At 40.1% G+C, this 20,791-nt stretch overlaps 1 protein-coding gene across 1 annotated transcript in view; it reads left to right on the top strand.

The window, feature by feature from the left end:
- CTNND2 (catenin delta 2) overlaps positions 1 to 20,791 on the top strand; it is a 526,110-nt gene that overhangs the window by 417,045 nt on the left and 88,274 nt on the right. Inside the window, exon 11 of the mRNA XM_077809167.1 lies at positions 14,061 to 14,211. Coding sequence (XP_077665293.1) covers positions 14,061 to 14,211 — 151 coding nt within the window. The remainder of the gene's footprint in view (positions 1 to 14,060; positions 14,212 to 20,791) is intronic.

Raw genomic sequence — 20,791 nt, forward strand, 5'->3', positions numbered from 1 at the left:
AGCTAAATACCTAGGCTCTAAACTGCATAAACCACTTCAAAATGCAAAAGGCAAAATTACTGACAAGACTTTTTAATGATTCAACTGTGAAGTGGGAAACTGAGTCATGAGTTCACCTAGTTTAGGCTTAATCAATCTTTGTCTTTACTTATAATTTTTCAGACAGAATCATGATCACTTATAATTTCTGAGCCTGTATTTATGACAGAGAATAAACAGATAGACAGAACAGGTAGGAGCCCAAATTACTGAGTTCCGGGGTACTGGGAAGCTCTCCTCTCAGTCTCTAATCTGATATTCTCCAACCTGGGCCCTTGTTCACTTGTTTGTTTATACCTTTCCATATTACATATTCATTAGCTTTCTGCCAATCAGTGTTATGATGCATATCCAGTTATAGTTTTACTCAAACGTTCATAAATTGTTTTACATTTTCTATTCTGTTACTGTAAATCATTAAACATTTCATCAACATTACACTAGCAAAACATAATCCTTATTTTTTACCAGTTTTCTTCACATTTTAATACTATAGTTTGGAATGCGTGAATCATCCTAAATTATTCGTTAACATGACCTTTATTTTTTAATTTGAATAGGACTGTTTTGGGGAACAACATGACCATAATGTCAGCGTGTTCTTACCTTTTCTAAACCAGGGTGTTCAGGGGACTTTCTGCTCATGTTTGTAAATCATTAAAAGGTCTTGTCAGTAATTTTACCTGTTGCAACACAGGGATGGATTTTAAGCAGCAGGCTGCAGTTTTATGAAACTTAACATTGGAGATAAGTGCTACCTGCCCCATCTCCCCATTCCAGGCATTTAAGTGGATCCAGTGCAGGGTTTACATGGCTCTTATCATATAGCCCATCACTCAGAGTAAACTCTCCACTGCCTATCCCTAGGATTCTGCTTGCTCTGCTGAATCCTCTCATCCTCCCCACTGTGAAGGGGACAGAAGGTATAATAACTCCTCACTTAACATTGTAGTTGTGTTCCTGAAAAATGCTACTTTAAGTGAAACGATGTTAAGTGAATCCAGTCTCCCCCTAAGAATTAATGTAAATGCGGGGGTTAGGTTTCAGGGAAATTTTTTTAGTCAGACAAAAGACATTTTATATACATATATATATATATATATAAAATACACACACATATACATATATATATATATACACACACACACACACACACAGTATAAGTTTTAAACAAACAGTTTAATACTGTACACAGCAATGATGATTGTGAAGCTTGGTTGAGGTGGTGGAGTCAGAGGGTGGAATATTTCCCAGGGGATGCCTTAATGCTAAATGATGAACTAGCACTCGGCTGAGCCCTCAAGTGTTAACACATTGTTAATGTAGCCTCACACTCTACAAGGCAGCACGAATGGAGGGAGGAGACACAATAGACATGTGGCAGTGGCTGCAAACATTCCCTGTGGAAAATGAACGTGATGATGAACCCATGCTATCCCACTAGAGTGCACCACTTCCTCCATTTTCCAAAGTGCCTGGCCAGAGGTGGGAGGGTGCATGTGTGTGTGTGAGACAGAGACACACACCGTGTGTGTGTGAGAGAGAGACAGAGACACTCACAGTGTGTGTGTGTGAGACAGAGAGAGAGAGAGATGCGCATTGCCCTTTTTAAGTATGCTGACCGCACTCTAAGTAAAAATAACAGGAGTACTTGTGGCACCTTAGAGACTAACACATTTATTTGAGCATAAGCTTTCATGGGCTACAGCCCACTTCATCGGATGCATAGAATGGAACATACAGTAAGAAGATATATATATACATACAGAGAACATGAAAAGGCGGAGTGAGAGGTTAATTAATTAAGATGAGCTATTATCAGCAGGAGAAAAAAACTTTTGTAGTGATAATCAAGATGGCCCATTTAGACAGTTGACAAGAGGTGTGAGGATACTTAACATGGGGAAATAGATTCAATATGTGTAATGACCCAGCCACTCCCAGTCTCTATTCAAACCCAAGTTAATTGTATCTAGTTTGCATATTATGCAATAATTATGGATGATGGACAAACCAGGATGATGTTAAGTGAGGAGTTACTGTACCAAAGAGGGACCTTGGTCTGCAAAGACTTCAGGTTTCTCTTTTCCCCGTAGGCCTGAGGTCCACAGTGAAATCCCAGGTCTCTTATTTCTGGCACTTTGGCCTTTTATCTGCACTGGACACTGACTGCAGGTTATGATGAAGTAAACATTCACACAATTCCTAATATTTAATTTCTGTAGCCTATACCTGTTTAACCTAACTGTGTCTCTGTGACACTGTGCAGAAGGTAAAAAAACCTACCAGGCCTTAGCCAATTTGGCCCCAATGGGAAAAATTCCTTCTTGACGCCAAAAACAGGTGATTGATCAGACCTATAGCATCCTAAAAACACAGTTCCTATACTATATAACTATGAGGAAAGAGGGTGGGCTCAACTAAAATGGGGCAAGAGGTACAAGAAACCGCAGGAAAGGGTTTAAATTAATTATTGTGAGGAGCAAGGAGCCAATCAGCTCCTCTCTCTCTGGCTGGCCAACAGGCAGCAGAGTACCCCGCCTACACTCCACGTTTCATTCTAAAGCTGTCTAGCACCTTGTGGATCCAATCCAAGTCTCCCATCCATTAAACTGGTGGGTGGCATTTCTGAAGTCTCCAAATAAAGGACCACCTCAGCTGTAATCTTCTCTGTGTTACAGAGTTAAAGATGAAGTGTGGTATCTTTGGCTAGGGATTTCCTTGCTTTTGTTAGGCCCTTAAAGAAACCACTTTTTTTTCTTAATTTATATTTCTTTGTTTTGTTTTTGAACAGTGATACACCTTATATAGGACATTTCCTTTGATAACATAATTATCTGTAGCAAAATAGCTGCCATAGCTACTTCAATCCTCTTTCATTTCCCTTTGTGTCCCAACAATTCTCTCTTGACTGCCTGTATAGCTTGAAGCATCTTAAAGCTAAAATACTTTCTGTTCATGCTTCAAAAATGTCCCTTAAAATCAGTTGCATTTTAGAAATTAAATATATGTGCCTCATGCAGATAATCTGCACATGGAATTATGCCCCTTTCCTGTGTACTGCTTCCTGTGGCTGCCTTTAGAATCTTTCTCTTGGGTCTCCATTGTTTTTATATCCTCTTTCATTTCACCCAGTGTCACTCTGCTTTTGTCTTAGTTCTTTACAAGCCTCTTAGGGTAGGAAGCTATCATTCCTCTGCCAGTTCTTCTCAAGCTCTCTCTTTCCATTTCCCCTGCTTGATCACTCAGCATAGATGGGTAGCATACTGTTCTCTTGATTACACAAGTCAGTGTTTATAACTAGGTACCTGCCTCTGATAACTAGCAGGTACTGTACAAATAGAATTAGATTTCCAGGTCACAGTCTGATCTCTTGAGATCGCCAGCATGAGATATCTGGCTTTATTCCTTAGGCAAATATCTGCCTTTCTTCTCCTAATCCCATTCTGAAGAAATCTCTTTATAGGAGTGAGAGACCTATTAAGCAAATCATTTGACAAAGAAATTGAAGACATAAAAGAGATAAGTTCAGTCAAGAGGTCAGAGCAGTTATCTCTAAGGATAGCAGGCCAAAATGTTTCCAGAACCCTCCTGTCCAAACACACAATCAAAATTATTCATTATTATTGAATACTTCTTGTCTAAAGCATCATTCATCTAGATTATCAATCTTCTACCATTATTAGGCCAGGAGACATTGAAGGTTCCCTGCCAAACTTTTCTGATTACTCTAATTGTATAGAAAGACAAGGTAGGTGAAGTCATATAATTTATTGGACCAACATCTATTGGTGAAAGAGACAAGCTTTCAAGTGTGTCTGATTGTTTACACACACACACACACACACCCTTTGAAGTTACATCAGACTTTTTATTCCAACAGGAAAGTTATTTAGTTCAAGTAGAAAGTCTGTCTGTCTGCCTAAGTCTCCAAAACATTCATGTGATAAAGCCACATACTATACAAAGGAGAAGACATTTTATAATATATCAACTATTTAAATCAGTGCCAACCCAAACTGATAAAACCCCCACACTTTAAAAGAATCAAAAGCTCTATAAACGGTCAAGTCAAGATCTGTCAGGAATTCTTAATGGGATGGAAATTTGTCCCAGGCAGATATATACACTAATAAATATAGAAAATTATGAGCTTTGTGGGAGAGTAGTCAATATTATTCAAGGAAGGAGGATGTCTTCCACTGTCACAACTAGTACATAGCACTGCCATCCCATAAAGGCATCATGGGCATCATCCTGAGGAGTGGGAGAACAGTAGTCTGAGATTAACCCATTTACAGACTGACTCTTTATTACACACAGTATGTTTGCTTCTCATAAGATTTGAAGGCTTATCCTCAAAACCTTGTAGGTCTTAAAAGATCCAGTATTTGGTGGGGATTAAGGTATCTCTCAAGGAAAGAAATTAGGTTGTGAATCCAAACAATGTGTTTGTGCTGTAGGAGTGACAGTAGCAAAGAAAAATGGGCACCAGGCTTCCAAATTCAGTTCCTTCAGCACAGACAGTATAGTTTTCTCAAATATTTAAGAAATTTTCTTTTTTACTTCACCTTGTCAGATTACTACCTTCTATTTAAACCTAATGGAGGTCATGGGATAAGGGGAAAGCAACCAGTAAAGAATTTTCTCTAGAGCAGTTGGTCTCATACTGTAGTCCATAGACCCACTACTGGCATGTGGAACCTTTTCTAGTTGCCCACAAAATGAAATAGTGTGAGAACTAAGGACTGGGGAGATAGGGTTAAATGCTAAGGAGTGGAGTGTCCATGAGAGGCTCACTGTCTCTCTTATGAAGTGTTCAGTAGATTGAAAAGTTTGGCGAACCCTGCTTTAGGTCAATCAAAGTGATTGCACAGGTGCACCAATGGAGATACATGGGTTAAAAAACAGACCTGAGATTTTAAGAACAGGCTATTCTCTTTATTTGTAGTGAATAAAACCCTTTCTTTTTCTACTTTTGGATTGTTTGCATTACCTTTTAAATGATGTTGCCTATGGAGCAGTGTGGATTACTAGTCCCACAACCTGCAGTTTCACTCCCTGCCCCAATGTGGCTTTGATTACCTCTGTGGTAGCTTACATCTCAGATCTTCCCGTTACTCTTCAGAGAGTTCACAGATCCTTTGAGGGATGAAATATACACTATACTTAGGATACAAACTCCAATTGAAATTGATGAGTATATGAATTTAGTTGTGTCTGTGTGTGTGAGTGTGTGTGTGTACCAGAGAACCCTGATATAGGTTGTGGGGTGGGGAGGTATCCATTAAAAACATCAGCTTTGTTTAGTCTTTGGCATTCCAAAATTTTCCATTTTGTGCTGAATGCATAATTTCATTGTGGGGGGAAAAATCTTCCTTACTTTGTGCTTACCAGAAGAATATAGAAAAACACCAAAAATGTTAAAAGGAGGACAGTAATTTAATCTTTCTAAACTTTTTAAAAAGAAATAATTTTCATCTTAGTGTATCACTTTTACACTGAGTTTCCGCCTAATTTGATCTTAATTCCATGAGGCGTAAAGCACTGGAAATAGCAATGACTGTGCCAAACTAAGGAATTATTTTCCAAATTCCTGTATTTTTCATCTTAGTTATGTGACTAAAATAAAAATGGAAACTATGAATAAAAGTGGAAGTAGAGATGTACTGTACATCTTTGGAGTGATGTATAGTAGTCATGCCCCACAAATTCCATTATCTGTAAAGAGTATTGCTGCACAAATTGTGACTCCCATGCATGTCTTTGAAAATTTAGCTGCCATCTGATGCAACAGAAATGGATTTTTTTATTCTAGCTCTCCCCAAAGCTTATACTGTTCCCACAGGAGTCCTTTCTCTTTACAAGCTGAGCAATTATTTGATCATTGATATTACAACTGATTTATAAAGTAATTGGATGATTAAGTATTTTGGCAGAGCTTCTCATTTACAAAGAGACAATAAACCATTTGTCTCCTTCCATATTTTTCTGTTCATATCTTCTATACTTCTTTACACTCATACTAGCTATTGATCAGCAATGTGGAAATGCAGGCATGTTTCGTAATGGCTTTAGGCAAACTAAAAGAATTGTCAGTACATGCAAGAGTGATTCAATTTCTCAAGTCTGGGAGAGAATAAAAAAGCAGTTTGGAGCATCTCAATTTCACTATTCCTGAAATATACACACCACATCATCATTGCTAGCAGACACTATGTCCTAATTGGCAGTTTAGGTAAAGAGAGACAGATATTTTTCACTGCTTTCAAAATGCAGCTTCATGTTTAGGTCTCCAGAGATTGCTCATACAATTAATAGACAACCCCAGGTTTCCACCCTAAGGCATATGATTTATAAACATGGATGTAATGATAGTGGCTACATCACAAAAATAAGTCTGTCAACTTCCCTAAAGCAGGACGAGTTATCCTGCAGTGCTGCAGAGGTAGTTAACTCAGGAAAAATGAACATAGAGCAAAACTGTTGCTTTAAAAAAGTGTTTTACCTGGATTATTTATGCTATGCTAATTAATGGGTGCCTTAGCTGCAGAAAAGACATACATGCCAAACAGCCCTGTTGAGGAGGGAAATGTTATTTTTCATACTCTGTTGCTCCAGCAAGCTCCTAGTTCAATGTCTTTGCTTTCAGTGGAGTTACAAAGTGTGTCTCCAATTTGTTTCTCAAATGTCCCTATTTCTTCTAAATGATAAGCAAAAAGCTAGTGCAACTTTAGGTCTCCTAAAAGAAATGCTGACAATTTCCAATAGACACTTGGAAATGCCGAGAACCACTTTTGTTTACAATCATTATAGTATGGTACGTTTTGTAGAGGTGTTCACAATACAATGGGTAATTGATACCATGATTGTACATCCCCACTGTCATTACTTAACATACACTTTTTTGTAAAAAAATGAGGTAATCCTTATTCAAAGTAAGAGACCCGAGCACAGTGTCCTTACTGAGGCAAGCAGTGTCCCTGGATGTGCAATGTGCTGGCGTGAACTCTTACCCACAGGCTGCTCCAGTTATAGGCAGCCGAGGCAGCTGCCAAGGGAGGCAGATTTCTGGGAGTTTAGATTTACTCCAGTTCCATCTATGGGTGGCTGCAGAGGGGGAAGAGGCTGGCGGTGCTGCCGGGGTCAGGGGTTAGCCACCAGCCAGGGTTCTGAGGAGCAGGAGGAAGCCCCCTGCTGGGGAAGCACCCCCACGGCTCCCCACCCTGGCACAGTAAGATCGCAGCTGTGGTTCAGGCGCAGAGCGGCTCGGGACTGCTCCTGGCAGCACCGTGAGCACTGCTGGGGTTTGGGCCACAAACGCAGCAACCCACCAACTCCAAGTAAACACCCACCCCAGACCTGCTGCTGCATGGCCGGCTCCTGCTGCAACCACCAATTCCAACTCTGCCACATCCAGGCTTTGGAGACACTGCCACCACGTGCTGGGGGGCTGGCTGGGGCCAGGGTTTCAGGGCTGAGTTGTGGAGACCCCCTCTCTATCTAGTGGGATGGTGCCTGTTGGTCCCTTTGCTGGGGCATCAGCACTCCCAGTCTGGGTGGTTTTGTGTAAGTCAGAGTCTTCGCTTCCCAATAACTGGGGCCCAGTGGGCTGAGAGCTGCCACCTGCTGGTGCCTGGGTCCCACTGTGGTTGAGCTGAGTGGCTGTGACTCCCGGAGAAAGAGCCACTGTAGTCCAGGGGTGCTGAGCTGGGTCTCACTCCCCTTGTGAGTCCCAACCTGCCCGGAAAGGGCCATTGGGAAAGGGGACCCCTGCTGGGGGATCACCTGCCCAGGGAGCTGGTCTTGGCCACTTGCACAGCCTAGGACAGAGGCTGGGGGAACTTTCCTCCTGGCCTGGCCCAACTCATTCTTTCTAGGTGTCCGTTCTCATCCTGTGGGGTCTCTCATCGGGACGCAATGGCCTCTGCAGCCCCAGGCTGGGGTCTGACCCATCAGCTTTTGACCTGGCTGCACAAGGGTTAGGGGTGGGGTGGTGGCGGCGGAAGCAGCAGGGGAGGCGCTGGGGGTCTGCTGTGAGCGCCGAAGGGGTCTGGAGGGGGGTGGCACACTGCAGTTTTGCCTAGGGTGGCAGACTGTTTTGAGCAGCCTCTGTTTTCACCTCAACCAAACAGTCTCACCACAGTCTCAAAATAGTCTCCCTGCTAACTTGCACTCTCACTCTGACAGTCACCTCTTAATAGTAGCAGACACATTGGATACATCCCCTGGGAGATGCATAGGAAACACAGAGCTGGGAGTTTTGTAAGCGGCAAGAAGCTATCATTTTTTCTTCTTACAGCTGCAACTGACAGTGCACTAATTTGACAGGTAAATACCTGGCTATTAGAGAAGTAAATTTAGAAGTGTCAATTTGGGGTATTCACAATATCTCATATTTAATACTCTTTTAAAACAAAATGTTGCTCTGATTTTAGGAAAGAGGTTATTTTTCTAGGACATATTTTTAATTGAAAGTTACTGATCCTTGAGATTGAGTTTTGATTTCTCAGCTCATATGGATGTTCATTAAGTATTATCCCCCAACGTGGTTCTAGAGACCAGAACAAAGGAAGGAATGAATAAAATAAGATATAGCTCGAATCCTACCAGCCCTTGTTTATTTTCTCTTATCTGAGAGCCAACATTGCTTCATTGCAGAAAAGCCACACTGGCCTGGTAAATTTGCATTTCAGATACATTACAATGCAGTGTTCAGTGATGACCAGAACCCCTTATTCCATCTGCCTGACTAAAAAAGATATTTTAACCATTATTGCTTTGGCTGCAACTAAGTCTGAAGCCTTTGCCCAGCTTAACTGAATGTTGATATTCATTAGACAAGGTGGGTGAGGTAATAGGTTTTATTGGGCCAATTTCTGTTGGGGAGAGAGACAAGCTTTCAAGCTACACTGAACTTTTCTTCAGGTGTTGGAAAAGTATTGAGAGTGTTACGGGTAAACACAGGATCGAACAAATAGTTTAGCAAAAGTGATTAGCACATATTCTAAAGGGATCATTCATGTTGAAGTTGCCCATTAACACCCCTGTAGTCATAGGACAAAAAGCGGGGAGGTGGGGGTTAGTGGATTACAGATTGTTGTAATAAGCCATAAATCCAGGGTCTTTATTAAAACCATGATTTTTAGTGTCTAACAAAGTTATGAATTTAAGCTCCCAGCCTCATCTTTTAATGGTGTTGTGCAGCTTTCTTATAAGGATGAGGACTGATAGGTCAGATATAGAGTGATAGCTTTATGAAAAGTGTTCACCCAGAGGTGATAGGGTGTTTCGGTTTTTTTATCATTTTCATGTGTGAGTTCATTTGAGAGCATAGTGATTGTCTGGTTTCACCCACATAGGGGCTAATGGGGCATTTAGTGCACTGGATGAGGAACACCACACGTTGTGATAGGTATATGTAGGACCCATGGGTCTTTACAGATGTGTTGTGGAGGGTGTTGATCATTGTAGCAGTGGAGATATGTCTGCAGGCTTTGCATCTGTTATTCTGGCAGAGTCTGGTGCTACTTTGAGTTGGTGTGCCCTGGTCTGTGGGGAGCTTACTTCTGATGATGAGCTTGGAGAGGTTGGGGGATTGTTTGAAGGCTCGAAGAGGTGGGGTTCATGAAAGATTTCTTTCAGGACAGGGTCCGCATAGAAAATGGTTTGTAGTAGTTTGATGATTCCTCATATGGGTCCCAGTGCAGGATGGGAGATGACAACTGTGGGTGTGCAGGCAGAGGAGGTTTTATTTCTGTATTGAAGCAATTCTCTTGGGGTATTTGGGTGGCCAGTTCCATGATGCAATCTACTTCTCTGGTGAAGTATCCTTGTTTGACAAAGGCAGTTTTGTGAGTGTTAAGGTGTATATCCTCGCAGCATGTTCTGTGGTATCTGAGTGTGTGGCTATAGATAACAGATTTCTTGTGGTGGTTATTGAAGTTATGAAGGTAGGTGTGGGGATCCATGGGTTTCTCATATATAGTTGTCTGAAGGGTTCCACTGTTGAAGCTGGTTGTGGTGTCCAGGAAGTTGATGCCAGTGTGGGAGTGTTCCAGAGAGAGTTTAATGGACAGGTTGGGGATGTGGAAGTTGTGGTGGAAAACTTTGTGGGAGTTTAAGTCGTATGTTCAGAGGATGACAGTATCATTGATGTATCTCAGATATATCACTGGTTTTGTGGTGCAATTTTCCAGAATTTTTTCTTCAAGGTGGTTGGCATATTGGGGAACCATCCTAATACCCATGTCTGTTCCCATGGCTTGGATAAAGTATTTGTTGTTGAACGTAAATTTGTTATGAGTGAGAATGAAATGATGAGTTTGGTGATGTGTTTGGGGTGGAGATTTGAGGGTTGTCCATTGTCTTATAGATATTTAAGGCAGTTAGGGATGCTGTCATTGTGATGGATGTTGGTGTATAGGGTGGTGACATTCCTGGTGGCAAAAATGGTGTTCTGAGGGAGGTTGTTAATGTTGATGCATTTGTGGAGGAAGTCAGTTGTGTCCTGGAGGAAGCAGGCCCTCTGTGTGGTAAGTGGTTTGAGAATAGTTTTTATGAATCCTGATAGTCCTTCAGTAAGAATGCCATGGCCAGATATGATGGTTCCCTTGTATGTGTATCTTGGGAAGCATGTGGCAAGTCCCTGGGCTGGGTTCATGGGGGATGAGGTTATAGAGTTATTAGGAAGGCAAGTCATAGACTAACATTCTGTATATGGTGTTTTCTTTCCCTTTCCCCTGTTTCCCCCCATATGACAGACTCTAGAATAAATGTGGGTTCAGAAAATTGTAACAGTGAAATCCTTGAATGTTTATATACTTACCTATCTGTTAATACTTTAATTATGTCTGTGTCACATAAGATGACGGCATGTAAAATGTGCCTGACACTGTAATATCTAGGTGCCATATGCAGACTTTAAACCAATTATGAATCCATCCACGAAGGACACTCCTATCAAACCCTCTTCTGTTTAAACCACTTTTATTTAATGGAATTTGTCTTCCCTTTATTTAGCTGTGGTTTCATGACAAACATTTTTGAGCAATTCCACCACAATTGTTATTGGTGTGTGCAAAAAGGTATGGCTTGTAGCGTGACCTGAAAATGGCAACACTGGGGTGCATTCTAATCTCCACTGGTATAAAGAGTTCCATAGCTGAGGGCTTTCCATCAAGAAGCCCTGCCCCCACCTCGCAGGAGTTGCCCCCGGGCTCTTGCAGCAACAACATCCATATAGAGCCTAGATGTTTCAGTGGGAAGAGGAGAGAGAGATAATCATTTAGATAGACCCTAGCCCATTAATTGCTTTAAATATTAGGACCAGGACCTTGAAGTGAATGTGAAACTGAATGGAGAGTCAATGGAGAGCACAGAATACAGATGCAATGTGCTTTGCAATTTTTCTTGCCTGGAAAGTGGGCAGCTGTGTGTTGTGCCTGATGAAGCTGTCGCATAGTTTATACAGGCAGCCATAGGTCAAGTGTGCTGCAGTAGTCTAGCTTATAGGCAAGGAAATTGTGGATAAGAGTAGCTAGTTCCTCATCTCAAAGGGAAAAATCACAATCTCCTGGTTAGCCAAACATGGAGGATTTGGGGCTACTCAAAGCATATTAAACAAATACATCAGCTTTTGCCTTTGGTTACATCTCTGCAACTCCAATGAAGTCAATGCACTGTGAAATCAAGCACATATGTTTACCCCACAATATGCACTAGAGGCAACTGGTGTGATTCAGGAGAAAGACAGAGATACAACTTTTTTTATTCTGTCAAAGGGACAGAAGTATTCAGCAACCCCATGGGCAGCGGGTATCATATACTGGGGGAGGCTGAGCCTCCCAAACAGCCAGGTGTGGCCCCGCCCACATTCTGCCCCCAGTCACACTCCTGATTCCCACTCTGTGGGCAGCTCTTCCCCTGTGCCATGATCCCAGCTGGGGCTGTCACTGGGTCTGCACTGCTTGACCTCCCAGCGCTCTGGGGCCGGGGGTCATGGGGCTGTGCTGCCAGGCCTCTCGGCACTCCGGGGCTGGGAAGGCTGGAGCAGCGCTCCGGGCCAGGGGAAGGAGGCCTGAGGCCACGTTTCCCTGCCTCCTGGTGCTCCAGGGCTGGGGCCACGCTGCCTGGCCTCCCAGCACTTTGGGGCTGGAGGAGGGAGGCTGGGGCTCTAGCCTGGGGCAGAAGCCAGCGGCACAGTAGGGGGGCTCTAGGTGAGAGGGAGGTGTGGAAGGGGTGAGGCTGAAGGCTAGCTTCCCAGAGCCAGCGGTTCACCCGCCACCCGTGAGCAACCCTCTATACTGTACATTAGCTACAGTATATACACTGCCATCTGTTGAACAGGTTTGTTATTCCAAAACCCAAGCAAAAGCATTGGATTGCATTTTTGCCTAATTTGTATTCCTTAATATTTCTATTACTGCTTTATCTTCAACTACTACTTGTTACACTATACCCTAACTTTCCATTGATTTGATTGATTAATGGAGCAGTGACACTATAATGGATAACCAGAAGGAGCAGCATGGAAAGGACTAAGGAAATTTGGAAGCTATTTATAAAACAGAAAAAAAAAAATCTCTGTGAGCTTTTTCATCTTGAATTCCTTCTCACAGTGAACTCCAGTTCTTAACTTTTTCACCATACACTGCTGCCTGTGTGACTTGCACCCTGAAGTCACACATTGATATTTGCATAAAGTGCATTATTTTCATGGATAACTAAATAGATATGGAGTACAACAGTGTCCTCAAAGAACAAACCCCAGAATTACCTCTCACTGTTAAACTAAAAAAGCTAAAACCTGAGAGGTTCTAAGCATCTGCAGCCTCCACTGGATTCAGATGATTTCAGTAGTAGTTGTGACTGCTCAGCAGGTGTTCTCAACACTTGGATTAAGAACTTTAACAATCATGTAACCAAATATATGTAAGGGAAAGAGTCTGATCTCACTTATTTCATTAGTATATATCTTAAATACAGTTTTTATCACTCTAGAATTAGGCACACAGTCAGAGAGCCATTAGGACTTAAAGCACTGCATGCATGCAGACAGCAGATTCACACCCCTCAAATATCCTACACAACCAGTTCACATAGAAAAATGTGATTTGTTCCGTCAAAGCCAAATAGCTTTTTCCTGAGATTGTCTCTCACTGATATCATTCTGCTTCATGCACTCTGTCATCACATTCTGTTTTGTTGCTAGGAGCCTGGGTATGTCAAGTTTTTTATAAAACTGTTCACCTTCCGAGACTATGTCTGGTGCTCATAAAATCGAATTAATTGGCTCATTGATACTATAAGTTGGGTAAAATAATGTAACTTTCAGCATCTTGTGAACTAGATGGGCTCAGACCAAAATCTTAGATCCTTCATGGTTGAGACATATTTCTAATAACAAGCCTGATCCTGTGGTCCCTACATGTACATAACTCAACACATTGAAATCAGTGGGAATTTTGCACACACAGGCACTGCAGGATTGGGCCGATGTGTTTTAACAGTAAAAGCAGTAGTATAACTCCCTCCTCACTTCCTCTCCTGAGCAAATTGCCTGTCTTGAACGAAATAATGAAGTTCCTTCTTGGGTTTGGGTCTAACATTCGTCAAGTTGACAGCCAGGAAGCATGCTAACTTCCTAAACAAATTTTGTAACATTAAATGGCATTAGGAACAAACAATCCTTGTTCAAGTTTGGCCAGGGGATACTGATGCCAAGCAAATGGCCTGCAACTCAGACAGTAAAGCGGTAACCAAGTGTACAAGGATTAAAAGTTTAAATCATTAAATTTTTCTGTCACCAGTAAAAAATAAATATGGGTTTCCAGATCAAGTGGTTGTCTAGCATCATAGATATAATAATTTCTTCTTGTCTTTAGATTCTACAGCCATTACTCCTAGCTCTCTTCCTTTACTCCTCAAGATAGCAATCTTCATAACCACACACCCCTCCTTTTCTTGACAGCATTCCCCAATCTCTTTTTCAATCTCCCTCATCCAATATCTCTTTACAGTGGTCAGTGTATATCCGTGCTGCCGTCCGCAAAGAAAAAGGCCTGCCGATCCTGGTGGAGCTCCTTCGAATAGACAATGATCGGGTGGTATGTGCAGTTGCTACAGCTTTACGAAACATGGCCTTAGATGTCAGAAATAAGGAGCTAATAGGTATGTTCTTTCTAAACAATCTACAGATTTTCTTTATGTTTTTTACATTTTATAGCTGGATGAAGAAGGTGAAAACAATGCTCTCCTTGTGTTTTGAACAGAATTTCTTGACCTCTTTCTTTTAACGTATCATATTCAAATTTGTGTGTGATAGCTCAGTGCTATATTGTACGAATCGTTTTTTAATTCATCTGACAACACATTACCAAAATATTGTTTAGTGATTCAATTGCACTGTAATTTTTTTTAGGCTGAGAGCAATGTCATTTGTATCACAAACACTTAGGAACTGCCACAGTGAGTGAATAAAATCAAAGTAACATTAAATTGCCATCATCCCTATGCTAAGTACCATTCGTAGCTGTTATCACTGTAGCACTTCCATCTTCCAGATGGAGGATCCAGGCAAGGGCTACTACTTCAGATCCCATGATTATTTAGTACACCTTATACAGGGGATTACAATACAGAAGCCTCAACACAAGGAATTCATGGAGAGTTCCAGGAATTCATTGGACAGAGGGGTACTTTCAAACGTGCCTTAATTCATGAGTTCATGTGCACCTAAGGAGGGTAACTCACTCACCTAAAATATGGTCTTAAATCTCCAATTGGGTGACAGTCACATTTTTGTTTTTAACTTAAATTCACCGTAACATTGTACATTTAGACCTTACAAGACATGACATTTTTATCTAGATGTTCCATCTATGCACAACAGAATAGCGGTCGAAATATCCATACTGGAACTAAATTATCACAATTCTCTTACTTCCTGTGTAGATTAAGAGTTATTTTTTATTTATTTTTGCTGATTCATTAATTCTTAATTACACTCCCCCAAATATTGGAGCGTATAGGCTGCTTCTCCTTACCTCCCCTCCACTTTTAATCACATAATCATACAGGAGATGCTTTGACCTATGTCCTTTCTATTACTTGTATTACAATACTAGGAGGCACTAACCAAGACTGTGGCCTCATCACACTAGGTGCTCTACAGGCATATAGTATGAGAAAGTCTCTGCCCCGAAAGAGCTTACAGTCTAAACACAACAAAGGGTGGGAGGGAAAATAGCACTGAAATGACTTGCCCATTGTCACAGCTAGTTTACGGCAGAGTCAGGGATACAACCCAAATCTCCTGACATTCAGCTTACTGCCCGCTCTACTAGACCACGCTGCTGGTGTAGTTTCACCCTTATGTTGTTCTTGAACAACTTGATGTGAAAGTTGGCTTTGGATAATTCATTGGGTCCTCTGCTTGCAGCATGTAAGTTACTGACTACTCTTTCTTGTTTATTCACTGTTTATTGACTTCCAATAATTTTCTAAAAAAAGAAATTAGAGCTGGAAAAATGTATTAGTCCATCTAATCTGAGCAGCTAGCAGACCATTTTGTAATAGAGAGATCTTTCTCCCATGGACCCACCTCATAATCACTAATATCTCTTTAAAGACTGGATTGTCAAACTACTTTACTCCATGGACCACCACAAAGAGTTTTGTAGAGCCCTGTTAATTCACAGTCCACATCTTGGCAACCACTGCTGTAGTCCACTAGTGTAGAATTGTTCCCTGCAATATTCTGGGCAGTTCTTTATGTTCTTCTCCATAGATGACTGTCATCACAAAAAAAACATGCCTTTACATATAATTTTAGGAAGGAGTGGCCTCCCTCCTTAACAGCAGTTAACATTGGTTCATTTACTAGCCCACTTCTCTTGTTGCATTTTCTATTTTTTCATTTTTAATTTAAATGTTTGTTTCTTTTCCAAATCTGAAAACTCCACTTAAAACAATAACATTTCGTATGTGTAAATGGTGTTGTCTTTAAATGAGAAATTCCAAATGCAAACATGTTTATAAAATATGGCTAATAAGACACTACTTGCATCAGCTTCGCGTTTGAATGGTTTCCAGAATTCTTGGAGCAAAGTCTTGCACAAACAAATGAAACTCTGTATACAAAAGAAAAAAAGGCAATTGAAAATTATTACCTAAGGAAAGAATTTTATAAACCAAACAGGATGGATGCTTGAAGTTAAGATATTTATGGAAAATCAGAGTGATTCTGGGAAATTGCAATTAGTTAGTTAGTGAGTTGAATCATATTTTTCCTAGAGGCATGGTAGGAATATTACACTACTTGAGAAATGTAAATTTGCCAATATGGCAGGAAAGTTATTAAGATAATGCCTGTAGCACTTTTGGCTGTGATCTATACATCTTGTATTTGTTATTTATTTATTTATTTATTTGTTTGTCGATTGGGTTTTTTGGTGCTGCTCATCATCATACAATCTGAAAGCATAAGCATAAAGCTTAATGAAGTTATCCTTTCAGCACCTTTGCTAAGTACAGAGGTGGAATTAACTCCATTTTACAGATGTGGAATTGAGGGACAGAAAGATAAAGGTCCATATTTTCAAAAGTGGTTGCTATTTTGTGTGCATCAGTTTCTGAATACCAACTATGACATCTTTGGTCTGATTTTCAGAGACACTGAACATCCGCAGTTCCAAATGAAGTCAGCTCATGTTTGGGTGCTCAGCAGTTTTGAATATGAGGCCCAATGTATGTTGCGTTGGGGACACAAAATACAGGGCCATTTTTGAAAATGTTTGGTCCAAGTTTCTTGGTCAAGGTCACATACGATGTCTGCAGCATCGCTGGGACCAAAACTTGGATCTTCTGAGTCCTAGTGTAGTGCCTTAACTCTAAGACCATCTTTCCTCTTTCTCATAAAGTATGCTGTTTGGACATGGTCAGTTTAGTACTTTGATAGGCAACTTCCTAGGAAATCACAGAATATCAGGATTGGAAGGGACCTCAGGAGGTCATCCAGTTCAAAGCAGGACCAATCCCCAATTTATGCCCCAGATCCCAAATGGCCCCCCCTCAAGGATTGAACTCACAACCCTGGGTTTAGCAGGCCAATGCTCAAACCACTGAGCTATGCCTCCCCCCAAGTGCTTCATGAAGTGGTGCTGATGCATTCCTGTGTCGGCAAAAAGTAGTAGCATGTATTTATTCCTCAGTCTCAGTGAGTCAGTACTGACCCAGAATGGTGTTACAGTGTAATACCGAGATAAAGATTCCCCTTATCTCTATACTGAACTGAAACAAAACCCTGGATTGACAGCCTTCAGATTTTGGGGCTGGAGATTCAAAGTCTAGATCTGAAGCTTGTGGCTTAGGCTCAACTCTGAAAAATATAAAATGTAATATAAACAAGAATTTCAAATTTTACATAAAGTACACAGTACTGTGTTGTATGTACCGTGTACCACTGTGGTAATACAGATTCTGCATCTAAGCTGATAAGTCACTTTGAAAAGTCACCTTTACTATTCTGCAAAAACGTCTATTTGTCAATTCAAATATCCCAGCAACTCTGTGTACAAAAGGGTGAATACCATGCATAACATGGAAGAATGATGATGGTTTTTAAATTTTCAGAGAATGATTGAGCCTTTAACATTTTATTTAAGATCTGTCTCTCTCTAATATATGCTTGCTATGACTTAATATCAGCATTTTTATATAATCTGGTACTTCTCATTTTTGCTTTTAGAACAGCAGATAAATACAATATCTCAAGTACCACATTGTGGTTGGTAGATCTTGATAGATGTTGACTTTTTAGTGGCAAAACTATATGTATACCTATCTTTATTTCTATTAGATTAAAAAGACATTCTAAAACTAAAGCCTGTCACCACTGAGCAGAGAAGCTGGCTACTAAGAGATCTAATTTTCCTTCTTGTTTTTGTTAAAATGTAACTGTGTATAAGAACATAGGATTTGCCTTACGAAAATCACAGCAACTGTCCATCATCTAGTCTGGAAACCTATTACTTCAGAGGAAGGCAAAAATAAAAATTGCTCTAGACAATTGAGCAATGCTGTACGTGTAGGGGAAAAGGCCTCCCTGCCTATCATTATTTATTATTATTATTATTAATAATAATAATAATAATAATAATCGTATTTCAGTATTTCCCATAATGTCATAGGTGCTTTCCATAAGAAAAAGTACATAGAGATATAGACAGGTTTAAATCATATATACATTTACGTTAAAAATATATTTTTATAGCAGCAGAGATTAGCTTACCCAGAACCATGACAGACAATTATCCTTCTTTAGCATGAATAACAATAAAAATGTTGTTATTGGTGATAATGTTATTCAGCCTCTTTTTAAATCCAGCCCAAATATTTAACTCTGTGACATCTTGTTCCACTGCACAGGCTGACTACACAGGCTGTTTGAAGGAATACATCCTTTTATGATTGTTGTTGTTGTAATATTGTTTAGTTTTGAAGCCTGCATGCCTTGTTGGCTTCTGCTTACCTTCCTCCTTTCAGCATCAGTTATTTAAAAATATTTGTTACGCAGAAGCACTATGTTTCCTGCATAAAATTAAACATCTACAATACAATGTCATCTTGACAAAAAAGAAAAGGAACTAAAGACCCAAACCAAAATGTGATCCAGCAAACCCTTATTCATGCAGTGGTCCCAATGATGGGACTATACATGTGATATAAACGTTTGCAGGGCAAGGGCCTTAGCTGCAACGATTCATATCTTGGTCATATGTATAATTCTTTTAATTATCCAACCTACTTTGTTGAAATTTATCAATGAAACAGGTTTTTAAAAGGATCAATGTTATTGTCAAGCTGTAACATTTCATTTATAGGAAAAATACTTTTTTCAACTTGTTTCAATAGTTGTGCACTGTGAACAGTTCTTGTAGGAAAACTGGTCTTTTAGTAATATATACTTGGAATTCCACCTTATTTGAATTTAAGAAAATGATTGCTATGTTTGCACAAATATTGTCCTGAGTAATTCTTTCCTAGATCATTTTAAAGTGAGATGGGCCCAACTGGACACAAGATGCAATGCAGTGAAGTCTCTGGCTATACATTTTGATGCAAGTTAATGTTTATATCTGTTAATTAGTAAAGTTGTGGCCTATTAGCTGATGCCAGAGAAGTTGTAAGAGTTTGTGACAGTGGTTAGTGGCACCAGAAAAGATATTTGTTGAATTCAGAGTGTAAATGGGGACTAGTCTTACAAATTGGCTGGTCTTTTTGGTATTATTCTAAATTGGCTAGTTTTACATGGAACAGTTCTTTACTAGAGGAGTTAAATATAAAATCACATTCAAATCTCATTCATTTTCAGAAAGAAATCTTGTGATGCTATAATGTATAGGTTTAACTGTACCCTAAGAGAAAAAAAAGAGAAATTTACTTTATCCACAATTTCTAATAGAAATGTTTTATAATTAGCATAATTCAGTCTCCTCTTGCAATTTAAAACATCACTGGTACTGTAACAGCTTAGAGCCATTGTAATAGTATGGTAGTGTAAACACCTGTGAAATATTGATGAATTATTCATAATAAAGAATCATAGAAATGTAGGGCTGGAAGGGACTTTGAGAAGTCACCAAATCCAGGAGGCAGAACCAAGTAAAGCTAGACCATCCCTGACAGATGTTTGTCTAACATGTTCTTAAAACCTCCAGCAATGGGGATTCCACAACCTCCCTTGGAAGTCTATTCCAGAGCTTAACTACCCTTAAAGCTGGAAAGTTTTTCCTAATATCATATTCCTAGGCTATGACACACATGCACCCCCATAGAATATTTAATTAATCAAGTAAGTGCTGTGATCTAGTGACATCAGTTGTAAAGTGAAACCAGAGGTTGGGGTAGGATTAGACTCTAATACCAAGCACTTAGTCCGTAATAACAGATACAGTACTATTGATGTTGAAGCAAATGAGACACGGAGACACTAAAGGGCATATTCAAAGACATTGACATTAACAGAAAGACTCTCGTTGACTTCAATGGGCTTTGTATCTAGTCCTGAAGCAGGATGATCAAACCCACTGTGTGGAGAGGGCCAAATTTTGATTATTATTCCTGACCTGAAGTTATAAAATCACGGCCATGTATTGCATTACTCTTGTCCACAGCTCATTTCCCACTTATGTCAATAGGAGATATGTACAAACACCAAGGGTCATTTATCACCCTTCTGTAACTAAACTTTTAGTCACTGATGTTACTTTTCCATTCAGTATCACTAAGTGGGGGGAAATGATGGTGGGCATTTTTATGACTTGCTATTTCTAGACTTTTTAAAACTTGTCACCAGGTTGCACGCATATTTCTGAGTCATGCACAAAGTATGTGCAGTTGTGTACCTAAATTATTTTCAATTCAGACCTTTAAGTTTCATCATTGGGTTTGAAACTGAGACTTAACGTTGCGTTGAGATAAATATGGGCAGTTCACAACTCTGAAGAGTTGTTGTTTCACAGTGCTACACTGATTCACAGTTGGAAGGTTCCCTTTGCAGCCATAAGGAATAGAAATTTCTTTTTTTCAATGAAAGTTTACATTCTACAGAATGTAATGAATAGCTTGTAAGTAGCTCAATCTCTGGAATGTTAAATTGATATAAATTCACAGTGCACATGCCAGAAAACGTTAGTCATTCTCCTCATCTGTGGGTATTTGTAGAAAGTTGAGGATAGATTATACACTG

Source organism: Eretmochelys imbricata, chromosome 2, assembly GCF_965152235.1.
Source record: "Eretmochelys imbricata isolate rEreImb1 chromosome 2, rEreImb1.hap1, whole genome shotgun sequence".
Taxonomy (NCBI): domain Eukaryota; kingdom Metazoa; phylum Chordata; order Testudines; family Cheloniidae; genus Eretmochelys; species Eretmochelys imbricata.